The sequence below is a fragment of the Trachurus trachurus genome (genome assembly GCF_905171665.1).
Source record: "Trachurus trachurus genome assembly, chromosome: 22".
NCBI classification, from domain to species: Eukaryota; Metazoa; Chordata; class Actinopteri; order Carangiformes; family Carangidae; genus Trachurus; species Trachurus trachurus.
In genome coordinates this window covers 27,845,114-27,869,596 of record NC_139907.1, presented here as the reverse complement: position 1 = coordinate 27,869,596, position 24,483 = coordinate 27,845,114, and the positions used below count along the sequence as shown (strand labels likewise).

General features: G+C 41.2%; 1 protein-coding gene across 1 annotated transcript in view; it reads right to left on the bottom strand.

The window, feature by feature from the left end:
* The window catches only part of babam2 (BRISC and BRCA1 A complex member 2), a 117,518-nt gene that overhangs the window by 77,275 nt on the left and 15,760 nt on the right, over window positions 1-24,483 (bottom strand). Inside the window, exons 5-6 of the mRNA XM_083998212.1 lie at window positions 4,523-4,717; window positions 3,597-3,671 (exon numbers count right to left, since the gene is read on the bottom strand). Coding sequence (XP_083854338.1) covers window positions 3,597-3,671; window positions 4,523-4,717 — 270 coding nt within the window. The remainder of the gene's footprint in view (window positions 1-3,596; window positions 3,672-4,522; window positions 4,718-24,483) is intronic.

Sequence of the window (24,483 nt, the reverse complement as noted above, 5' to 3'; positions counted from 1 at the left end):
TCTCCCTACAGAACAAACTGTTGCAAATTGGGCGACTTAAGTAAATCCACCCACCCTTAACACGTCTCCTCCTATTATTTGCATGGTCCTCTCTTAAATACATCTGGAACAAGGAGAAAGACACACCTTGCATGCACGAATGACAGCCTGTGTGCCTGTTTGACGATCACCTGGGAAACACTGCAGCAGCTCTGATATTCTCACGTTAACAAATCACATTCAATTTAATAGTCTTGTGTTTTTCCAATGTTGTTGCTTCACAGTGAATGTAGATATATATATAATATATAGGGTATATCTGCCTGCTCAGTCAGTAGGAGTGAATTAACTGCACTTCAGTTGCTCTACAACGGCACATCCATGTAACTGCTTGCGATGTAGGAAAGCAGAGAAAACAGCCAACTTGCAGCAGCGTTCACACTGACAGAACTAATTGCACGACGACTGTCAAACGGAGAATCCAGGTCATTGGTTTGGCGTACAGTACGTTTGTGCTCTTAGAGTCCGGCCTATATGCTGCATAATCCCCTTTCCCTCTGTATAATGTGTAGGTGGACAAGGTGTGGGCTGATGTTCATTACTTTTTCTCTGTGCGAGTCAATACTCTTCCTTAGTCTTCGAGTGCTCCCATGGTGATACTATGTATACCCCGGCTGCCAAATAAAGCATAATACTGTGAGCACATGTGTGTGTGTGTGTGTGTAGCTACATGTGAAGCAAAGAACATGATATGATTGGGGGTGACAGGAACGTACATTCACATCCAAGATTTCGTCTCTAATAAAAATCACTAAAATATTACAGAGTTCTTCTTAGACCACCACCCACTGGTTAAAGGTGTCACTGTGTCTGCCGTTGCTTTTCAAAGCATTTGCATAGAAACCTCCAGCAAGTGACAGCATGTTTGTTTGAGGAAAAAAGATTGTTGAGAAAAAAATGTCACCAGCAGTGTTCCCCTCAGGGCTGAGTCGAGAAACTTTCCCATCTCAGGAAAGACACGCAGGTGGAAAAAAAATTACAAAAAAACAAAAATAACAATTGACCTATGGCTAAGCCCCGCCCCCTTCACTCACTCGGACAAACAGTCAACATTTTTGACAGTTGCTATGGCAGCTGTCACCGTAGAGACATTTCACAGGAGGCAATTGATGATTTTTGGGGACAGAAAGATTAAATATCATCTCGAAGTCACCAATCGATTTTTATATTAATCACAATTTTTTATTTCTTTTATTTTTTTTTTTGGGACGACCAATCTTTATTGTACGATCATATATTCTGTGCCATTACACTCGACAAAGTCAAACCGGCCTGTTGTGTTCTTTGCTCACAGATATCTATGTGAACAAATTAACACAACAGACAAACTGATGTGATGTGTGTATTGTTTTTTGTAAATATGACTTATGATGTATTGTCAAGTGTTTGGTTCAACCTGCTCTTGTTTAAGGACAGAAAATCACAATAATTGAAATATAAAATCGCAATACTTCGTAAAATCGAATCGCAATACTTGTTTAATCAGAATCGCAATTTAAATCGAATCAGGACCCAAAAAAAACATATAAAAACGAATGAAAACTGACTAACTGCAATGCATTTCAATGGACGTGGAAGCAGAGAATGTCCGAGTGTATGGGCTAGCTATGCGCACTGTGATTGGCTCATGGCGTTTGGGGGCGTGGCTTAGCCATAGGTCAATTCTACCGTGACCGATGACACGGCTCGTGGACTTTGGATGAGTCCACTGGAAGGCAGCGGCAGCGGCAGAGAGGGACGAGTGTCGGCGCTGCAGGTCTGAGAGACGTGGGGGACAAAGGGCCCGGACGTGAGGCTGATGACGGCTGCTGTTTCCCTTATGTTTACCATCATTTCTCTTCACAAACAGCGGCCGGGCTGGGAAATGCCAGAGAGCCAGGGCCTCCAGCACACGGGCACTCAAAGATGGAAGGGGAGAGGAGGGGAGAGGTGGGGGGTGGAGGGGTGACAGAGTGAAAAGGGAACTAGCGATAAAGAGAGAGGCAAAGGCATTCACTGATGGAGAGAGGGAGAGGGAGAGGGAGAGAGTGTTGGGGCTAAGCTGCCTCCAGACACCACGCGGCTCAGAGCAGATCGAGAGTGACGGCTTGCTGATTAGTCAACTCACAGCCCCCAAGACCGGAGTAGGCATACACACGCATGCACACACACACACACACACACACACACACACACTCTCTCTTCGTTTGTTCATTTAATAAGCCCTACCGTTATCAGTGCACACATACAATACACATGGACACACATACATGTAAACAAAAGGGACTCTCAAGATCTCATTTTATCTACAGTGGGCACTGATGTGTGGAGAGAATAGCTGCTGTGTTTACATGCAGTGTTTTCCTCAATCTGATTGAAGACAATCGGATTAAAGCAGAAGTAAGAGGAATGTTAGTGTTAATATAAGTCTTAAATAGTTGTATCTTCCGACAGCAATCACTTACATAGAGTGTTTGGTCTGAAACACGGGTCTGTCAGTCACTCTGCTCTGCTGTAAGCCGAGGAGAAAACTTTCCTTGTATCCTACAACCTTTATCCAATGAGGAGAGAGAACGGCATAAAGGGGCGGTCCTCTCTGTGTGTGCAGCCAAGGGATGCGCGTGAATGCGGTGACGTAGGGACGAGGGCGGGAACTGCTAACTCCATCTGCTGACAAGAAGTTAGCCAAAACCACCGGATCGCTTACTTCTGCTTTAAATGAATCTTATTTGATCTGTATACATGAACGCTACATAAAGCGATCCACATTCAGTCTGTGTATGTGGCCCCAGCTGAAGCCCATCATATACCGCTGTGAGACTGGGACGGGAGCTTTGGGACGAGGGCGGGGCTTACGGCAGTTGAAGACAGCAGTGACACTAAGAGTCTCCAAACCACAGACGTCTTTAACAACACCAGGAAAAGTCGTTAGATTTGTCGCTAGTCGCTTTTGACAAAAAAAAAAAAAAAAGAAAGTCACCAGACTTAGCGAGAAAGTCGCCTAAATGGCAACACTGCTTTGACTTTCCTATTTCCTTTTTCCTGCAAACGTCAATACGTGACTCCTACGTACTAGGGCGCGCATCGCAGAATGAATCATTGATTGAATTGAATACCTTTATTGTTATTCATACCAAGATATACACGGAATTGCAAACCTCCATGTGGTTAAAAACATCATCAGTGACGATAAAAAAAATAAAGACACACAAGCAACAACAATAAAACAATATAATAATAATCCACTCTATCAACCGGATCCACTCTATTCAGCCCTTTACATGCGGCATGAAGCTGATGATCAATCGGCGTAGACTACCTCTTTCAGTCCGATCCGAAATTTCATCAGATCCGGGTGAATCGGATACGGTACGGTGTTTACATGAGACATTTTGAATCTGATTGACCTCTTAATCTGATTGTAAATAGGATTTTTGGACCCATGTAAACGCAGCTAATGCGAGGAAGAGGGAAGGTTTGCTGCGATCAGGGTTTTTTTTTTTTTTAAACCAATCATCAGTTGAGTGTAAATAGTTCACGTTTCACACAGCCGACAAAGTGATGAGTTTTCACATTACCTTCAGGAGATAGACGGGGATGTTGCTGAAGTCCACGGGGAGTTTGAGAAGGAAACGGGCTGAGAACTCTCCTGTCTGCAGAACAAAAGCCAGAGATACATCGTTACTATACCAAACTATCATTTATGATGTCTTGAGAAATATACATTTTTAATTCAATAAAAAATATTAAATTCTAATCACTTCATGGTGTATTTAAAAATATATACGTATATTCTGAAGTTAGATAATGATAGATCCTTATTAAATGAAATGCAGGCCACACGTTTTTACATTTGACACTTTTCCATAGTTTCTGCTGAGGACACACTTCAGACAGCACCACTCAACACATGCAACACCATGTCTAGTGAAAGCTTCTGAAGACATGTCATAAGTTTTGCTTTCTTCAACTGCCAAAAAAGAGTTTGTCTCCACAGAGACCAAACAACTTTAATACATCAGCGACTTAAAAAATCCTGTCCCTTATTATCTGTGATATTTGTAGAAGGTTTTTGCCCATAAATAAAATCCAGTCTCTGAACCTTTGTTTCAGATTTTGTTTTTTTAATTATCTTCATGATTCACGAGCAAACAAAATGGTTTGAAATGATACAACTCTATATTTTTGAGTGATCTGCAAAAATAACACTTTAAATATAACAAATAATATAGAAACGATGATACATGGCTATAGATATAAGGCTATAAGAGTAAAGCTGGGTTAGGTGCTATTCCTGTGTATCTTCACAACAGAAGAACACCTGCTAATATGACGACACAATGATTAACAACTCATGAGTGATGGGGCAGAACGGGGACTGCTCTGAACCAACCAGGTGAAGTCAGACCCTGCTCATTCCATTCCATGTCCCTGACAGTATTTTTAAAACCATCGCAGGACTCGTTGCCTTTTTTTTGTAAAATGCAGGACATCACATCCTCACCCAGCTGTTCTTGCGTCCGGCATAAATCTCCATGTTGCGGCCGTAGTTGGGATCCTCCAGCAAGCTGTCATACTCGAAGAGGAGCCTGGAGCTCTCGCGCAGGCGCTGGCACTGGTAGTGGTGGTACTGCTGGATAAGCTCCTTCACCAGCTGGAGCAAACACTCAGGGTCCCCTGCATCCCACTGGACCAGGTGCTGAGGGAGTCGCCGGAGAAGAAGCACAAGGACAGACATGAGACATGTAAATGCTAGCCATCTTTTTTTCTTTTGAGAGATTCAGCAGGTTAGTGTAAAAATCAATAAAGCAGACTATCGTTAGGCCTATATCACATCAGAACAATTTAACTTTATTGTCACCAAGAAGAAATTTGACACATTCAAAATGGCAAATATGCTACTAGAGAAGTAACGATATGAAAATTTGAATTTCACATCACGGTTATTGTGACCAAAATTATCACAGTTATCATTATTATCACGGTACTGTTGAATGTGTTCAAAATGTTCAAAAAGTACTTAAAGGGATAGTTCACCCAAAATTGAAATTTCAAATTGCATGTCCATATAACGGTTGCAAATGGATACCAACTGTCTTCGTAACAAAAAGACACACCAAAAAACATCCAAATACCTCCATGCTGCTCGTATGTAATGTCCGTCTTGTATTGAAGCCCCGAAATGCGAAATTGTCCAGAAAAAAATTAAATAAGTCTATTTTTCAAGCTTGTTTTGTAGCGGAAGCTAAGCTCCTTTTCCCGGTTCGTCAAATTTGGACGAACTGGGAAGAGGACAGAGCCTGGTTCGTCCAAATTGAAATATACTATATACTATATATATATATAAACTTGAAATATAGACTTATTTAATTTTTTTCGGGACAATTTTGCATTTCGGGGCTTCAATACAAGACGGACATTACATACGAGCAGCATGGAGGTATTTGGATGTTTTTTGGTGTGTCTTTTTGTTACCAAGACAGTTGGTATCCATTTGCAACCGTTATATTGACATGCACTGCTACGCCGAGACCCGCTGTAACTCAGAGAAGCCACGGAGGACTCTGAAACTTCTCCCAGCCCTTAGTCCACATGAGGGTGAGTAGATAATGAGTGAAATTTCAATTTTGGGTGAACTATCCCTTTAAACACACACATTGATTTCTTTTAACCAAGTTTTATTTAAAAAAAAAAAAGAAAACAAACAAAAAATTAACATTAAAATATTACAATGATCTAAACATCAAATGTGCATTAAAAATGGCACCTTATGGTCATCAGAGGTAACTGTATTGTGCAAATTGTAGATAAGAACCAAGAATACTTTTCTTTATATTCACTGCTTCTCCAGGAAATAAGCAGTATTTCAAATTGCTGTAATCAATCACCGTTTTAACGATAACCGTGGTTTATCATTATAGCGGTAATCGTTACATCCCTAATATGTACAATACGTACACACACATACATTAACAAAACAATAAGTTAGGACAGAGTAGGGCCCAAAACATACTCAATGTGAAGCTGACAGGTTTAAAGTGCTAAACAAGATACAATTAGTTACAATAGATAAAGCTGAATAAAAAAAGGTAATTAAAATAAGAATAAATTACACAAAATAAAATAAAATGGCGCCTATAGCAACAAATAAAACAAAACGGAAGGATTAACAGTCTTATTGAACATCTAGTCTGCTTAGCAGGTGTGAAGAGAATATAGTACTACAAAAACAGTGCTGTGCTCTGAGGCCAAACTATGTTAGTGATTTATCACCATCCTGACAAGACGCTCTGTGAAGCTTCTTTTCATTTAGCAGATGAGTAAAAAGAAAGGTAGGTAAGAGTCAGATATGCAGTCTGACCCTAATGGCTTTTATCTGAACAACTTATTAGGATATGTGGTAAAATCCTCAAGAGCTATAACCATTTCCACGACACATGGTGGAGAAAAAAGGAAGAAAAAAAAAAAAGATTCAGAGCAATAGCCTAATCCTGACAAATAGGACTTCCCATTACCAGATCAGGAGGAAAGGGCTGTGCTAAAGGATGTCCTGTTGCCACACAGTAATTCAGGATGGAAAATGGAAAAGTACTGAACCTGACCTCCTCTATCAGAAACTCCTCTGGCCTCTGCTGCCACACTGATTGTTAGCTAAAGATTTTTGATAAGTATGATCAACACGCACGCTTATCTTATATCGTTTAATCACAGTGCTGATATTTGCTTTTCTGTATTTGCTGACTGGCGTGTACTTTCCCTATCTGAGCGCTCCAGAGTGGGACAGAGACTCCCAATCACAGGCAGCAGAGAGCAGAACCAACCAGACGAGACCCTGCGCTGGGTTTGTTCGAACCAAACTGAAGTTTTTTCCCCCCCAAGTCCACCGATGCGTGACGAGCAGAATGTTTTATAATTAAAGCAGACAACACTGTCTGAATATGCACAGGATATTACAGGGACATGTCTTGGTTTCATAAAGATAATAAATGGCTGGCTGAGCTCTGGTACCAGAGTAGGACCGCAGCGAAGAAAACAAACAAATAGCTGGTTTAATGAGTTTACTGACTGTTACACTGGAATCTGAAATGACGCTGCTTGTGAATGCATTTAGGCTAAAAGGAGATTTATGCTCCCTTGAGGGGGAAAAAAAAGCACTTTGAAGAGTTGGCACTTGTCATTTCCAGTTTTTACATAACGCTTGCTCACGTAGGTAAGATTAAGTGTGCAATTAGGTAAACTTTTTCTTCCCCCGGTGAGAGTTTCAGTATGAGGCAAATAAAGATGATGATAATATTTGCGATAGAATGTCTCATAAAGGGCTTAAGCTTTGGTCGGGATATGACGCAGCCGTCCATGGAGCCCGGAATAGTGAAAGTGATTCTTCTTTTCCTCATCTCATTCTGAAAGTGAAATCCTCCTGGTGGACTCAAGACAACAACAAGCCGTGCAACTCGATGACATAACTGCAATGCCAAAGTAAATGTGTGGTGGCCTGGGAAAACCCTTCACATGGTGGGATTTTGACATTTTCATTTTTTGATATTTCCATAAACTAGAAGTTTTCAGCCATTCAAAACTGTTTGAATAACTGGGATAGCCCTTTCAGATCAAAAGTTATAGGCATTTTAATATATTATGACCAAAAAACTGAAAAGTGAGAAAAATGGCTTTAAATAGAACGTTGCTGTTTTAACTCTCTAAAGACGAGTGTTTTACAAAACATTAAACAGCTTCTGAACCGTTTATGATAGAGATGAGCTGTAAACTGTATCTGAACCGTGTGATTTTCTGCTTTCCAAGGGTCCTTGAATGGTGCCTCTATGACAAGAAGATGACCGTATAGGGTGCGTGTAATCACGTGGTACGGGAACAGACGCTAACCGAGCGTAGCATCGATGCTAATCCGAACGTAGCATCAATGCTAAACAGAACGTAGCATCGGCGCTAAACAGAACGTATCATCGGCACTTGCACATGTTTTACAAAGCATCAACCACATATTATAACTTCCGAACCGTTTATGATAAAGATCAGCTGTAAAAAAGCATCTGAATCGCGGGATTTTCTGCTTTCCGAGGGTCCTTGAATGTTACCTCTACAATAACAACGGACCTGTCTCCTCTAGCACTGCTGCTGCAGCTCAGCTGAAAATGAAACGTGTTACTCGCCACAAAAACATAAAAATAAGTACTTTCCGTTTTGTTTTCTTAAAATATTTATTCACCACGATGTAGTAGGGAGTTCAAAGTACCAGAATACACAAAATATCAAAATTGTTGAAATAGTCCTTTTCCACCTATTTTGGCTATTTGCCACAATAGAACGTCAGCGACATCCGCCACACAAATGTGTAACTGCGGCGCGTCGTCGTCTCTCTCAGCCTCGCTGCAGCGCTAAAGCCAATTAAACGCAGGTCATCCTAAATGAAGAGGGGATCAGAACAGAGAGCCATTCTAATGTGTACCGAGTGGGCGGGAGGATTAATAAGGGCTGGAAATGCTGTAATTATTAATACCCATCACACTGAGGTGTCAAAAGCAGGATGTCTTTGACTTGCATTAGCTTGTCTCTCCCCCCCTTGACTGCAAGTCTGCCTGTGTCTGTCTGTCTGTCTGGTAGTGGCAGCCCAATGGAGAAAGCTTCCATTGTCTTACAGCAACCAAAGAAAAAGTGAGGGGGTGTGGGGGTGGTGGGTGGTGGGTGGGTGGGGGGGGCAAGGGCAGGCTAAACAGAGACAGTGACCTCATCGTCCTGATCCACCAGTGGTTACCAGCAATGCCGGGATTCCCGAAACGAGGGGGCGACGCAAACAAGGATGGGCATTGTCCAAAAAAGAGGCAGTCGGTCGGTGCCCCCGGGGGCAGGAGCGAGCTGAAACTGAGGAGAGACTGAGAAAAGTGCTGTGTCAGGACTGTGACATGGAATATCAGTGAAACTCTGCCGAGGACAAGGAGAGACGGGGAGGAGGGGTCGGAGGTGGGCCAGCAGGGAGGGAGGGAGGGAAGGAGGGGGAGAAAAAAAATATGTAGAGCTCGAACAAGTCAGCCAGAGCCAAGGAAAACAACACCGACGCAGCTCTGGCTTCATAATGAAATGGGAAACAAAGCTGAACTATTTGAATAAAATAACGAAAGTGAGCTGCAGTTTGTGTTCTCTCGGACTTCTGAAAAAAAAACCAGACGGATTCGTGTGTGTTAGGACAGGAGCGAACGAGAAACACTCCCTGGGTAATTATACATATGTCCTCCAGCTCAGTAGTTAACCTCAGCTGCCCCCAGTGGAGCTCTTCAGCAGCCAATGACGGAGCAGCTGAGCTTCTACTGGGGCGGCTCCCAGGTGAAACAGGGTGTTTCTGGAAAACAGCTGGGGTGACTTCTCCCAGTATAAATAAAAGAGTACTGTATACCATACTGTAGCGTAGACCAGGCCCAGACTTGTATACTTGGCAGGGAATAACAAAGCGCAGCTGAGGCTCATGGGAATGTCATTAGTTTTGTAGATGACGAGCCAGGAGATCAGCAGAGTCACTGAGGTTCATCCTCTGGAGATGCTGAATATTTCACTGCAGCCCATCCAGTCAGTAAGTTTACATGACACTTGAGAAAACCAAATTATTGCCTTAGTCCGACTATAACTGAACAACTGAGTGCACGTAAACGCGTTAGTCCGACTAATATCGGAGTTCTCCAACTCCAATTAAGACACCCAGATGATGCGATTGGAATTCGACTTTCTCCGGCATGTATACGCCTTAATCTGAGTTTAACTAGACAACGCATGTGCGCATGTCCTGTCTGAAGGTCAGTGTTGGGCACGTTACTTTTAAAATATAATTAGTTACTGTCCCCAAAAAGTAACTGAGTTAGTAAATGAATTACTACAGCACCGAAGGATTTTCCAGTTCAGTTCCATTATGGATTTTGTGTGTGAAGGGAAGTCGAGAGACCAACTGCAGCTTATTTCTTGGTATTTGCTTGGCGATATAGCCCATTTCTATTGTGAATGTCACACACTGTAAATAAAACACTATTATAGCATTTCCTTGTTCAGGTTTAAAGGGATAGTTCACCCAAAATTGAAATTGCACTCATTATCTACTCACCCTCATGTGGACTAAGGGCTGGGAGAAGTTACAGAGTCCTCCGTGGCTTCTCTGAGTTACAGGGGGTCTTGGCGTAGCAGTGCATGTCCATATAACGGTTGCAAATGGATACCAACTGTCTTCGTAACAAAAAGACACACCAAAAAACATCCAAATACCTCCATGCTGCTCGTATGTAATGTCCGTCTTGTATTGAAGCCCCGAAATGCGAAATTGTTCCGAAAAAAATGAAATAAGTCTATATTTCAAGCTTGTTTGTAGCGGAAGCTCCTCTTCCCGGTTCGTCAAATTTGGACGAACCAGGGTCTGTCCTCTTCCCAGTTCGTCCAAATTTGACGAACTGGGAAAAGGAGCTTCGAGAAGCTTCCGCTACAAAACAAGCTTGAAAAATAGACGTATTTAATTTTTTTCGGGACAATTTCGCATTTCGGGGCTTCAATACAAGACGGACATTACATACAAGCAGCATGGAGGTATTTGGATGTTTTTTGGTGTGTCTTTTTGTTACCAAGACAGCTGGTATCCACTTGCAACCGTTATATGGACATGCACTGCTACGCCGAGACCCCCTGTAACTCAGAGAAGCCACGGAGGACTCTGAAACTTCTCCCAGCCCTTAGTCGACATGAGGGTGAGTAGATAATGAGTGAAATTTCAATTTTGGATGAACTATCCCTTTAATATAGTTTTGTTAGTTTGTTCATTGAAGGACAGGGTCACATACCAGTTTCTTGGGAGGGCAGAATATAAGTATAAATGGACAGATTTTATGATGCAGGCTAAAAATGAGCTTCTATTCTAGACAGACCAGCAGCCGCCACTGCAACCAACCAACAGCACCTTCCTGAGAACCATGCTGTTAGCATGTTACAGCCAGCAACACAGCATCATGCATTGTACTGAATGTTCCGACTTTGAGTTAACAAAGTAGTAGCTCCAACGCTGCTGCAGCACAGCGCTGGTCGAAACACTGAGGGGAGAGAGAGTGAAAAGCACTGAGCCAAAAAAGCAATGTCCATGTGTTGCAATGTGTGTGTGTTTGTGCGTTTGTGTGTAGACATGTGAGTCTGTACAGACTCTTCACTGAATTGATTTTATACGCTCTGCTGAAGGCTGTGTGTGCCAAAACAAATCTATGTGTTTTTGTCATGAATAGGATAAGCCCTGCGGAAAATGTACAGATTTGATACATAAAAAAAACAACAAAATATAGTCACAATCTAGGCTATTTGAGAGTTGAGATTTAACATTTGATGAAATGAAATGAACAAATAAAGCCATCTACATGCCCTCTAGATCGTTCTGTATGGAAGGAACATCTTTCTTAGGGCTTTATCCACAGGGGGTAGATATCATGGCCTTCAACAATACACAGTGGTTCAATCTGGACCTTGTAATCCAATTATTTTGTCAAAACACACTGGCTAAACCTGTGTCAAATGATTAAGCCTCAACTTGGCTTATGATAAAACCTGTCACCTCTAATAAATAAACCACTGATACGTTCCATTTTTTGAAGAGAGGACGCATTTACAAGGGAAGCAATTTATAATCGTATTACCCTAAGATATTAGGATTTGATTCAATATCAGTGTTAAAAACTGCACATTAAAAATATATTGGATTAGCATTTGGATTTAGCATTTTCAGTATACATGTAGCAGTGAGGCCAAGCCCGTGCGAACAGTCAAAATAACACAATTGGTAGACATAAATATTATAAGAACACTGTGCTTTTCAAAAATAAAAAATAAAATAATAATGATAATAATAAATAGATAAATACATTATTGTCGCTTGAATATTGACTCATTTATGCATTTTCTAATTAGGCAGGCACTGGCAGTTTGCACACAACGACAAAAATTAAGACAAAAGTTTGTTATTGAAGGAAAATCATGAAAATGATTCACTAAAAAATAAAAACTCTAAAGTTATAAGGGGAATATTTACATCAGTTTCCCAATTATATAAAACAAGTACGATTGGACATGGTAAAAAGTCAAGCAGCTGCTTAACCAACCAGCTGAGAGGCTGTTATTAGGCCCAGTTGTGTTTTAAGCCAGGGTTTCTCAACCTTAGGGTCGGGACCCAATGCATGGTCGCCTGGAATTCAAATGGGGTCACCTGAAATGTCTGGTAATTGATTTAAAACATATATATTTTTAATTATTTAAAAAAATATTATTAAAAACACCACACACAATCTTAGACAACTATACAGTACATTCACTTTCTTGGATATAAAGAGTTCAAATTAAATGCAGCATATAAAAATTTCTGAGTGGGTACATCTTGATTGACGGCCACGATCATGTGACTGCACATGAAATTTGTCATGTCAAAATGGGGTCACGAGCCCAAAAAAGGTTGGGAACCGCTGCTTTAAGTTACATAAGGTCAGCATGCTAACATGCTGACAATTTAAAGGGATAGTAGCATTTTTTTTAAAGTGGGTTTGTATGATCTACAAATAGCCCCTAAGTACTTTAATTGCAGTAGAAGACTCTCTGCACTCCTCCCGTTAGCAATGTCAGCCCATAGCCCTGCCCAGAGATTTACAACATACACACAAAATAGGCCGTTTCTTTGGGTCTGTTCACAACACTGTATGTTGTAAATCTCTGGGCAGGGCTATGGGCTGGCGTTGCTAACGGGAGGAGTGCAGAGAGTCTTCTACTGCAATTCAAGTACTTAGGGGCTATTTGTAGATCATACAAACCCACTTTAAAAAAATGCTACTATCCCTTTAAATGCTAGCAGGCCAATGTGCAGTGAGTGTAGTGTGTTAGCACTGTGAGCTAAATGACATCAAAATAATGCAGAGGCTGATACGAATGCCATTTGTTTGTACAATTCAGTTAGAAACAACTTCAGGGTGATGCTGGATTCAAAGACTGTGGGGAAGATGACTGTTTGTCAAGATGTCATTTTTACCATTCCAGTTGTTGAGATGTTATAGTTGTGGACAGGCTCACCAACAGAATGATAATCGTAATCAACATACCAGGGAGTGTTGAATGAATAAAAGGAGAACTCCACGAGGACATTTTAGCTTCTCTGTCATTTTTTTAAGCTACAATTCTAGTAAGCCTCACGTATTGTCAATTTGTTGCGGATAAGGTAACAACTCAACAGAAACAGTGTTTCCCTTTAAGAACAAAATGTACACCTAAATTGGGCATCTTTGCACTGAATAGACCCAAGTTGACAGAATTATGTCTTCCTGTGCCATCCGTCTGTACCATCTTCGATCCAATATTTATCTTAGGCCAATGAGAGAGGGACTGGCATCTGAAAATGCAAGATAATTATATAGGCCAAGAGAAGATATTTGTTTTTACGTCTTAAATGTGATTTTTATAGATGCTGGCAACCTGATCCAATAAATCGCTGTAGACTTGAAAGTGTGAGGCATTAAAAAACTCCCAAGTATTAAATTAATCTCTGTTAGTCTCTAATTCAAGTGTGGGCTCACACCCTGTTTCGCCCCCGGAGACTGCCAAGTCTAAGATCATGCTAAATTGCTCTTGTCATGTGTTTAAGACACTTGGCATTCTCAGCCCAGCATTTTCACAGTGATCCGTGTGGTTTGTGTCCAACGCGGTACAACTTGTTGACAGAAATAGCACTTTTCTGACAACTTTTCAGGAGGGTTCACTAACTGCTTTAGCCCTGCGACACTGTGAGAGCTGATAACCATTGTCCCATCTCAGTCTTGGCACTTGTATCTCTTGTTTTCTCCCATCCCTCAGCTGGTGTTTAAGAATCGCTAAGCCCCTTCTCCACCAGCCATCTCTGGTTGCGAACAATAGCCATACCCACTAAAAACATTCCCAGACCTGTCACAGTGAGCACTGCCAATAATAAACTCCTAATAAAAGCTGGAACACATTATTCCCTAAAGCAGGAAGGAAGCAGGAGCAACAGTTGGTACACTATGCCCAGGTTGACATGATTTTGCTTTATGGGCCACCTGAGGTCCATTGTTAGAACAGTAACAGGGAACGAGCTGGAGCGGCAGATAGGAAACGCTCGCCAATACTTTGCATTCAGGATGACCGGCGGGCAACGTGTTACATGTGAAAACGCTTCTCTTAATAGAAGTTGCCGTGTTACCTAAAATACCAAGAATGTCAGTCTTAATTTTTTTTGTGGACAAAGTGGAAAAGTGGGAATACACAAGCAAACATCTCAGGAAGCAGGACTAATGGCTGACCACTTTAAAGGACAAGGCTGCTGTCAGGTTATATTTTTCTTATCATGTGCTGGGAATAACAGTGTTACTAATGGCACTACTTTTTTCAGTAAAGAGTCATCAAAAAAGTGACCTTTTCCTCTGATATAATGTTGTTACCGTTACTGAAAATAAATTGCGTCATTACTTGACTCAAGAAGTCCCGTCACAAAATAATACACCCGTTAAAAGGACAACGAGGAGTTTTGGAAAGCAAAGTGTTTTCACACTACATTTCCCATGAGCCTCCGTGCGCACGGTGAAATTCTTGGACCGGCGCAAGACGGACGAAAGCGAAAGCATTTGCCAAGAATGTTTTAATTAATCAAGAATGAAAGTCGGAGGTTGGAAGACGATCAGACACCGTCGTAATTCCGACCATAAACGGTGATTCAGCAGCGTTATTTCCATGAGCTGCCGGGCGGCGTCCGGGAAACCCAAACTAGGAAATTCCGGGCGAGCCGACCACTAATAATAATAACAAAATAATTATAAAGACGAACAATGTCGAAATGGACCCATTAATTAACAAGTGTGGGTAACGTAGATTCATCCACATTAATATGAGACTCTGTTATAACCAAAAGCAGACTCCTCGGGGTCTCTTTAAAGTGTATGTTATACACTTGTTTTTCAGTCCATCAACTAGTCGGAAGAAAAAAAACATTACCTGGAAGTCACTCAGTATTTCTCAGTATTTCTAAACTAGACTGTGATTGGATAAATGTGAACCAGGACACTGGACTTCTGCATGATGATTGGAGGATCTGTCTGAAGGCACGTTACTTTTAAAAAGTATGGGATGGTGTGTGGCGCAGTGGGTAAAGTGGCCGCCCCATGTAGAGGCTACAGCCCCCACCGCAGGCGGCCCCGGTTCGAATCCCGCGTCGGGTGGCCCTTTCCTGCATGTCATTCCCCCTCTCTCTGCCTCCCCCTTTCCTGTCTATCTCTACTGTGTGCTATCAAATAAAGGTGAAAAGCCAAAAAATATACTTAAAGGGAGTTTCTCCAGCGGCAGAACGAAAAATTCAGCAACAATAAAAAAGTCTCATATTAAAGCAGAAGTAAGCGATCCGGTCGTTTTGGGTAATGCTGCGTTCCAGGCAGGCTTTTGAAACCGTAAATTACAGCTTCAAGTCACAACTTACGACTTTGTAGCGTTCCAGGCAACCCACTCGTGTTTTTCCGACCTGTTTTACCTGTGAAAGTCACTATAACGGCCACTCGTAACTTCCGACCCGTGAACTCGTACCAGATCGAACTGGTACGACTTCACAGGTCGGAAAAACACGAGTTACGAGTTGCCTTGAACGCACCATAACTTCTTGTCAGCCGACGGAGTTAGCAGCCCCCGCCCTCGTCATGGATCTATTGGTCCACGTCCCTACGTCACCACATTCAGGCGCATCCCTTGGCTGCACACACAGCCCTTCATGCCGTTCTCTCTCCTCATTGGATAAAACTTGTAGGATACGAGAAAAGTTTTCTCCTCGGCTCAGAGCAGAGCAGAGTGACTGACAGACCCGTGTTTCCGTCCAAACACTCTATGTAAGTGATTGCTGTCGGAAGATATAAGACTTATATTAACACAAAAATATCGCTTACTTCTGCTTTAATGTGGATGAATCTATGTTACCCACACATGTTAATGGACCCATTTTCTATAAATCTATCGTTTTGTCTCTATCGTTATTTTGTTATTATTAGTGGTGGTGGAAATGCTGGGCGAGCCGACCAGCGTTTCCTTACTTTCGGTTTCGCTGCAAGTCATGAGAATAACGCCACCAAATCGCCGTTTATGTTCGGAACTACGACGGTATGTGATCGTCTTCCAACCTCTGACTTTAATTCTTGATGAATGAAAACATGAGTCTGTCTTGCGCCGGTCAAAGAATTTCACGGAGCACGCGGAGGCTCATAAATGTAGTGTGAAAACACTTTTCCAAAACTTCTCGTTGTCCCTTTAAAAAAAAAAAAAAAGTAATATTTTGTGACAGGACTTCTTGAGTCAAGTAACGGTATATTATAACATATTATAAAAGCATTATACCAGTGACAGGAAACAGGAACTAATTCAGTTACTACCTCAGTTACTTTTGGGTTAGGGTTAACTATAACTAATTACTTTTTAAAAGTAACGTGGCCAACACTGTGTACAAATCTTGGAGACCAAGGTTATGTAGGACGGGTCCATCTGTGTGGATAGTTGGTATGTCCCTGGACAGTGGAGATACAGCACAGATACAACATACCACCACTCACTCTGTAAGACTTCAAGACTTCTCTGCATGCAAGATTCCACATGAATCCCGGTCAATACTTCTGAAATGTTGTGTCATGCACTTACTGTAAAAAGAAAACTCCTGGGAAAATATATCAGCAATGCACTGGTGGGTGTATCACATCCAACACATCCCACCAAAACAAACACAGTGTGAGTTTCTCAGTGTGTATCCTTGTGTCCTATAGACCAGGCATGGTCACACTAGTCCACAAAGGGTCCTGTGGCTACAGGGTTTTTCTTTCCAACTAAGAAACAGCACACCAGACTTGACTCATTTAATCAACTGCTCTCAGTCTTCAGACAGCTGATTGGTCAAACTGTGTGCTGTTGATTGGTTGGAACAAAAAACCTGCAGCCACACGGCCCTTTGAGGAATAGTTAGCCCACGCTTGCTATAGATGTTTAACATAATTTAATAACTTGATAATGTATCAGGATGCACATTTAGTAAATATGCATGTAACAGAGTCATTAAAAAACGGAGGAGCAGCTAGAATGTCATTAAGACTATAAATAGCAGCATGTATTATAACCGGTCATGCATAGGTAAGTGCACAGATGAGATAGCTGAACAAACCAGCAGAGTCTATTTCCTTCCATTACTGTTTCCTTTGATTTTCTTAAAGGGATAGTATCATTTTTTTTTAAAGTGGGGTTGTATGATCTACAAATAGCCCCTAAGTACTTTAATTGCAGTAGAAGACTCTCTGCACTCCTCCCGTTAGCAACGCCAGCCCATAGCCCTGCCCAGAGATTTACAACATACAGTGTTGTGAACAGACCCAAAGAAACAGCCTATTTTCACGGCCTAAAAGAGGTTTTACCTGAAAAAAAAAAAACACAGTTCCATTGTTGGCTATAATATAATTTTTTCCAGCCCCTCAAAGTGCAGGAAAAACACAGTTTTTATTTGGACCTAACCAACTCACGTATCCCTCCGCCCAGGGTTAGCGCCCGCCGATCAGCAGTTGGTTAGGTCCAGTGACGGCTGGTATCAATGGGCTAGTGGGGCTAAGCCCTCCCTGCATTACACAACAAAGGATGAGGAAAAAATATTATATATATTATATTCTCTAAATAACATACAAAAGATTGTTCTAAGTCTTAGTAAAATCGGAACTGGCAACAATATTAAATAGTTTCAAGAAAAACACAGGATATCTCTAAATGGGCTAATTTTAATCAGCCCCAGCTCACCGAGTCTGCTCTCATTCATTTTCCCCACTGTGGATGATTGACAGGTGCTATGTCCCGCCCTCGCCATTCACCGACTGTTGGGGCTAATTTCATTCAGCCCACAGGCCGATCGGTTCTGACCAATCAGCAGCGGGCTGACGCAGGGTCAGTGATTGACAGGCGTCATGTCCCGCCCCCTTGATTCACTTGTCATTGGGGCTAATTTCATTTAGCCCAACACCGCTGTTTTCAGACCAATGACAGGAACCGGAGGAAAAGTTGTGTTGTTTTGGGAGGGAGAAGACAGAAACAGCGGCGCTAGGCGCTAGCATCACAGGTAGCAGCATACTTTACTGCTCTAAATTATCTTTGCTAACATGAACGAAGTGGAGAATCTAGTTTCTAAACTCACCGGGAGCACCATGTGACTTCAGACCAGAAAGGCCGTCGATATGAGCTGCATGCATATATCGTCTTTTTTTTCTTCTTTTTTTAATTGAGCAATATCGTCGCGTGTGTGTGTGTGTGTGTGTGTGTGTGTGTGTGTGTGTGTGTGTGTGCGTGCATGCGAGCGTGCGTGCGTGAGAGAGAGAGAGAGAGAGAGAGAGAGAGAGAGAGAGACTGTGTGTGTACGTATGTGTGAGATAACCAGGTGAAGTTTTTTTTTTTTTTTTTTGGACTAGACCCTTCTACTTAATGCAGTGTGTAGGCCTAGTTAGTTGCTATACTTTTTGTTGATGGGATAACCCTAACTTTTAGCTGTGTTAACCATTTAATGGGTATAATTTATTTATTAGCCCACCCAACTAATTTGACCACCAGCCGCCACTGGTTAGGTCCAAATAAAAACTGTGTTTTTCCTGCACTTTGAAGGGCTGGAAAAAATTATATTTTAGCCAACAATGGAACTGTGTTTTTTTTTTTCAGGTAAAACCTCTTTTAGGCCACGAAAATAGGCTGTTTCTTTGGGTCTGTTCACAATACTGTATGTTGTAAATCTCTGGGCAGGGCTATGGGCTGGCGTTGCTAACGGGAGGAGTGCAGAGAGTCTTCTACTGCAATCAAAGTACTTAGGGGCTATTTGTAGATCATACAGACCCACTTTAAAAAAATGCTACTATCCCTTTAATCGATTCATGCTAAACATACAACTTGTTCAGGTAACTGACCCAAATGCAGACAGCTGTTCTGATGACGAGCTGTCCAGGTAGCAGAGAGAGGCCACGGACAATAAATAAAACCCATGGAAAAGAGACAACGTCTGGAATTCCCAGAGTAATCCCGCTTCTGTGCTACAACGCCAACAACTGCAGGACGGATAAGTGGAAACATGTTGGTGTTGTATCTAGAGAGGCCATCGGGACTAACCTCAGGTCTCGGGCACATACACACACAGACTGAGAAAGATGCAAAACGCTGGGGAACTCCCAAAACGCTGAGCGCCTGCACGCATCACCGGACAAGTCTAGACCAGACAAATGATACACTGCACAGAGAGAGAAGGGGATGGAGGGGCTGACGAATAGTAGTATTAGCTTAGTAAAAAGGAGAGGTGCAATTAGAGCGCTGTTGAGATCTCATGGTAGAAGATAAAGAGTGTATGTGGTGTTCTTGGGCCTGCTATGCAGCATGTTCACCAGATGGAAGCCAGAACAAACTAACTATCTAAGACTACACTGTTCTGTTTCTCCACATGTGGAAGTAGTGTTCTTTGTGCTTTGTGTTGTCTATGTCTTGCATGTATTAAAGGGGAACTATGCAAGTTCGGATGCTTTTTTTTTTAAATTTTGCTGTTTTAATCGCTTATGTCTCTACGGAGCTCCCCCTGCAGTTGAGGAGTGAATATTTTCACTGTCGTAACCCACCTCCTCCAAAAAAAAGAGAAAAAACAAACGGTAACACTTTACTTGTATTCATAAGATGGACATAACACTGTCATAACCATGACATAACAGCTGTCATAAACATCAATGGATACTTATGACAGCTGTCGTTAAGTGTCATTCGGTAAGTTATGTCACTTTTAATGCAAAGTTGACATTATTTGAGATGTTTTTGTTCTGACAACTTGACATAAAGACAATTTAAACTGTCATAGCAGACCTAATTGCCAAACATTAAAGGTTGAATATGTAAGATTACCAGAACAACAACAGAAAAAGAATTCCAGCAGTCGATTGCCAGACCGTTGCTAGGTAAAACGGGCCGTTGCTAGGGACTCCGCTCTGATCAGAGGACAGCAGAGGAGGAGAACTATGCAGGATATTTACCTTATGTTTCATTTTTACCGTCATTAACAGCATAATAAATGACTTGTAGCGTGTTACAGGGACAGTGGAGGCTCTCTGCCTTCCACACCGCTGCTGCTCAGAGCCTCCGCTGTCACTGCTCTCGTCAAGTTGAAAAAAAAAAAAAAAAGAGCTCGGTGGCACCGAGAGTCCGCGACAGTGTTTATGACAGATAAGACTACACAAATACACCCATCCTAACATGTATATGATAATCCATTGATCCACCGATTGATTATTAAAAAGGCTTGGTTGGAAACAAACGCATACGACCGGGAGGAGGCAGGAAAACAGCGGAGAGTTGAGCCACATGTCGGCTACAGGCAGGCACGAATGTAAACAGAACGTTGACAGAAAGTCATTGTCGACCCCGTCAAAAAAATTAAAAATAATAATTCAGACTAAAAAAAAATGTTTTATGGAAAAGCAATACTTTCATTCAGTACCCCTCTAAAGGCCCCCTGGATGTATTATTTTAGAAAAAATATAGCTTTTAATAAATATTCTACATATTCAACCTTTAAAAATGATGTTGCTACAGTTTGCTGTAGGTCTTCAGCAAACTGAAGACCTACCTTTCTAGCCTTGCTTTTAACTGATTCTCACTATTTTTATTATTCTAAAACATTAATTTAATTTAATTTATTTTATTATTTATTATTATTATCTTTTTTATTCTATTTCAACTCATCCATTTTTCTTTCTATTTTATCCTACTAAACCTGTCTATTCTACTTCATTTTATCTAGTGTCTTTCTCATCTTCTCATTTTATCTATTTTACTTTTTTTTATTTAGTGTCTCTCTGATCTTCTCATTCTATCTATTTTACTTCATTTTATCTAGTGTTTTCCCCACTGCAAATGATTGAGTGTAAGATTGCTTTTCCCCGATAAAATCCAATGTTCTAAAATTATTGTGTGAATGTGTATGTTTTTGCGAATGTACTGTTTGTGTGTCTCCCAACATGTGTTCCGTATATTGCTTGTTTTTATCATGTGAAGCACTTTGAGCTGCCATGGGCATGAAAAGTGCTATACAAATAAAGCCTGATTGATTGATTGATTGTTGACCTTTTTTGACCATGTGCAACTGTTTTCAACGAAGCTGGTGAGATGGTAATCAGTAGTCCAATAACAGAGGTGGGTAACGTTAAAAAGAGATTACGAATTACTGGGCATGTTTGTGTCGTAGTTCAGTAAAACAGTCCATGTTTCCTGGGTCGGAGGTGCTGATCTTGCAAGAGATGCTACATGAAAGGCAGAGAGCCGCCATTTCTCCCTGTAACATCTGTGCCTCCCTCTGAAGTTGCCTCTGTATTGGGTCTCACACCATCACCATGGCTGAACTATCACGTTGTTCAATTCAAATCAATGTCAGTGATTTACTGTGCACATGATTTGCATTAACTGAGCCAAGATATACAAAACCACCTGCACTGCTCCTTTTATGGCTTCTCGTATTATTTGATTTGTACAATAACTCACAGAACATCTGAGGGTGTGTACAGCATGTGTCTACAACAAATCACAGAGGCGGATGAGGGGCGGACAATTTATGGTGACAGAACAGTGTGGCGCAATTACAGAATGACCTTAGCAGCAAAACAAAAACAAGCCGTCGTAACAATCATCCACAAACTTGCTGTGGTGTCCACATTGAATATAGAGTTTCTACATCAAATGCTTCAAGTGGGGGGGGGTTATTCCATGTAAATATTTGTACAAAACAACTCTGTAATCATCATTTACTGATTTAGGGAAGGAAAAAAGCACCATGTGATGCAACAGCACATCTTCTACGTAAGGGTTAAGTAATGCTCTCCACCTTGCCTCCCTTCCTGCCTCTGTCTTTGTCATTTCCTTCTCTGGTCATTTTTCCCAGCAGCCCGTGGGTAGTCCTACTCTGTTGTATTCCTGTCACTACGGGTTTTTCTTCTTTCTTTTTTTTTGTAGCCAATCCGTGTTTCCAAAACTCCTCCACTGAGCTCACACCCCTCCACCCATGCGGAGCAGAGTGCAGCCTTGATCACTAGTAGGATCTTGTGCTGACTATAGAGGGGCGTGCTGTCACTGATAAGCCCCAGTGGAAACAACGTGGGAACGGCTCTTCTGCTGAAGATTATCAGTTCCAATGAGATGACGATACAACCGTTTTCCCAGATAATAAAAGCTTGGTTAAGGAGAATTATGTTTAATTATATAAAACACATTGGGGAAGGAAAAAAAATAGACTTATTTGTGTTTCCTTCCTGTACTGTATATGTGGTTCACAGTTCACATTGTTTGATCTTTGACTGGGAAGGTGACACACTGCCTTTTTTGATAAAGGTTGATAAACTGGAGGAGCTCTCCGTTGCCAATGAATGACATTATGTGAATGAAGTTGGAGATTTTGTGATATCATTCTAAGTATACATGACAACAGATTTCCAGCATCTCCTTGTTGGTTGGAAATGTTTCCCTGGGGTATCATCTGGCAGGCGCAACAATGTGAATGATTCCATTTCAATTTGGCAAAATATTGCTTTGCTTTTTCTTTTTCTTTTTTGCAACATTCAAGAACTTTTTCAATAAACATCCATTACTCATTTCTAAGTTGGCCATTCCAAACATCTTAGGCAAATTAATGGAAATGCATCTACTGATACACAGTGTTTGTAGATTAAGAGTTTATATTTTATATACTATTTAGACCAAACAATATTAGATCACACAACGACTAAAAACTTGTGATTGCTTTGATTATCGTTAATCTATTGTCACATTTTGGGAAATGTCCCTTCCATTTTCAAAGTGGAAAGGCTATTACAGTTTTTCTCTGTTGGTTTGGCTCATTTCTTGAAACAGAAATTACATTCTTAAAACTATAAGACCATTTGGCCAAACAGTCTTACAGTTCTGCACAACATTACAGCTCACTAGCAAAAGCGCATATCTCTCCCAAAACTGTTCACACATGCTTCAAAACTACATTCCTTTACCATGTAAAGTGTCAGTACCATCAAAATGGCAAAGATCTTTCTCAATTGCTTTTGGCTCATTTGCATTCACTTAGTGCTTTTACCAAAAATAAACTGGATGGTTCAGCATAACACCATGGATGAGCTGCAGAACCTCATATCTCTCCCAAAACAGTTTACTTATGTGTCAAAACCAAACTTCTTTCTCATGTAAGTAGTCAGTGCCCCCAAAATGCATCATCCCTGTGGCATTCTGTGAGCACTGCAAGTCAAAATGCTTAGATGTTTTGTCACTATGGCAGAGACGTATAAAACCTAAGAAAAGGACTTTACAGTAAGAGCAGCCTCCAAAGTTCGACATCACACACACTGCACTCATATTGCCAAGGAAATTGTAACCATTTTTATTCACATATAGCCTACATAAAGTAACTCAAGATTATGTACTGTAAAAACAAAATGTATAGGCCTACAGTTCTCTATACATGTACATGTATGAAATCCGCCTATTCCACCACGCATCCGCACTCCTCCTCCTCTTCTTCTTCTTCCTCCTCTTCCTCTTCCTTGAGCAGGGAGTTGCTCATGATAATTTTCTTGGCCAGGTACCTCCATGTTTATACTGCAAAAGGTACAGGCCCTAGCCAAGCTCTATATATACGCGTTTGGCAGCATTCACAATCATAGACAGCACCAGTCAGGTAGCTAAACAGCTGATTGATTGGTCATCTGAGATGTAGGAACTCCTCCTTCGTTAGTCAAGTTCTAATTTCACCTGACTGTCAATTACTGTCATGAATTTATGAAATGCTGCAAGAAATTCATATGGTTTTCATGGTATTAGCCTACAGTATGTTGACTAATTTTGACAGTTGAACAGACTATTGTGCATATGATGATTTACACAGTGAAATCATGCTGACATGTTTTGGAGAGAGCAACCATTAGACTGAGAATCAACTAATCAGCTTAGATCAGCAAGATCTATTCATTTGGAGAATGTGCTAAATGTATGCTCATTGTGCTAACTCTAGGGTACTTGTACAGAACCATTTGCAAAGATGCACTAAGACACTTGAGACATGTACTAAGACATTTGCAATTTGATGAAATCAATGAGAAATGCCATTCTGTTGTGAACATTTGCAAGGTGGTTTGGAGATTTGTCCATGTTATTTTGAGAATGTAATTTCTGTTTCAAGAATTGAGCCAAACCAATAGAGAAAAACTGTAATACCAAACTTAAAGGGGTAGTTCACCCAAAATTCAAATTTCACTCATTATCTACTCACCCTCATGTTAACTAAGAGCTGTGAGAATTTTCCTCCGTTCCTTCTCTGAGTTACGGGGGGGTCCACGCAGCAGTATTTGTCCATATAATGGTTGTCAATGGATACCAACTTTCTTCGTCCAAAAG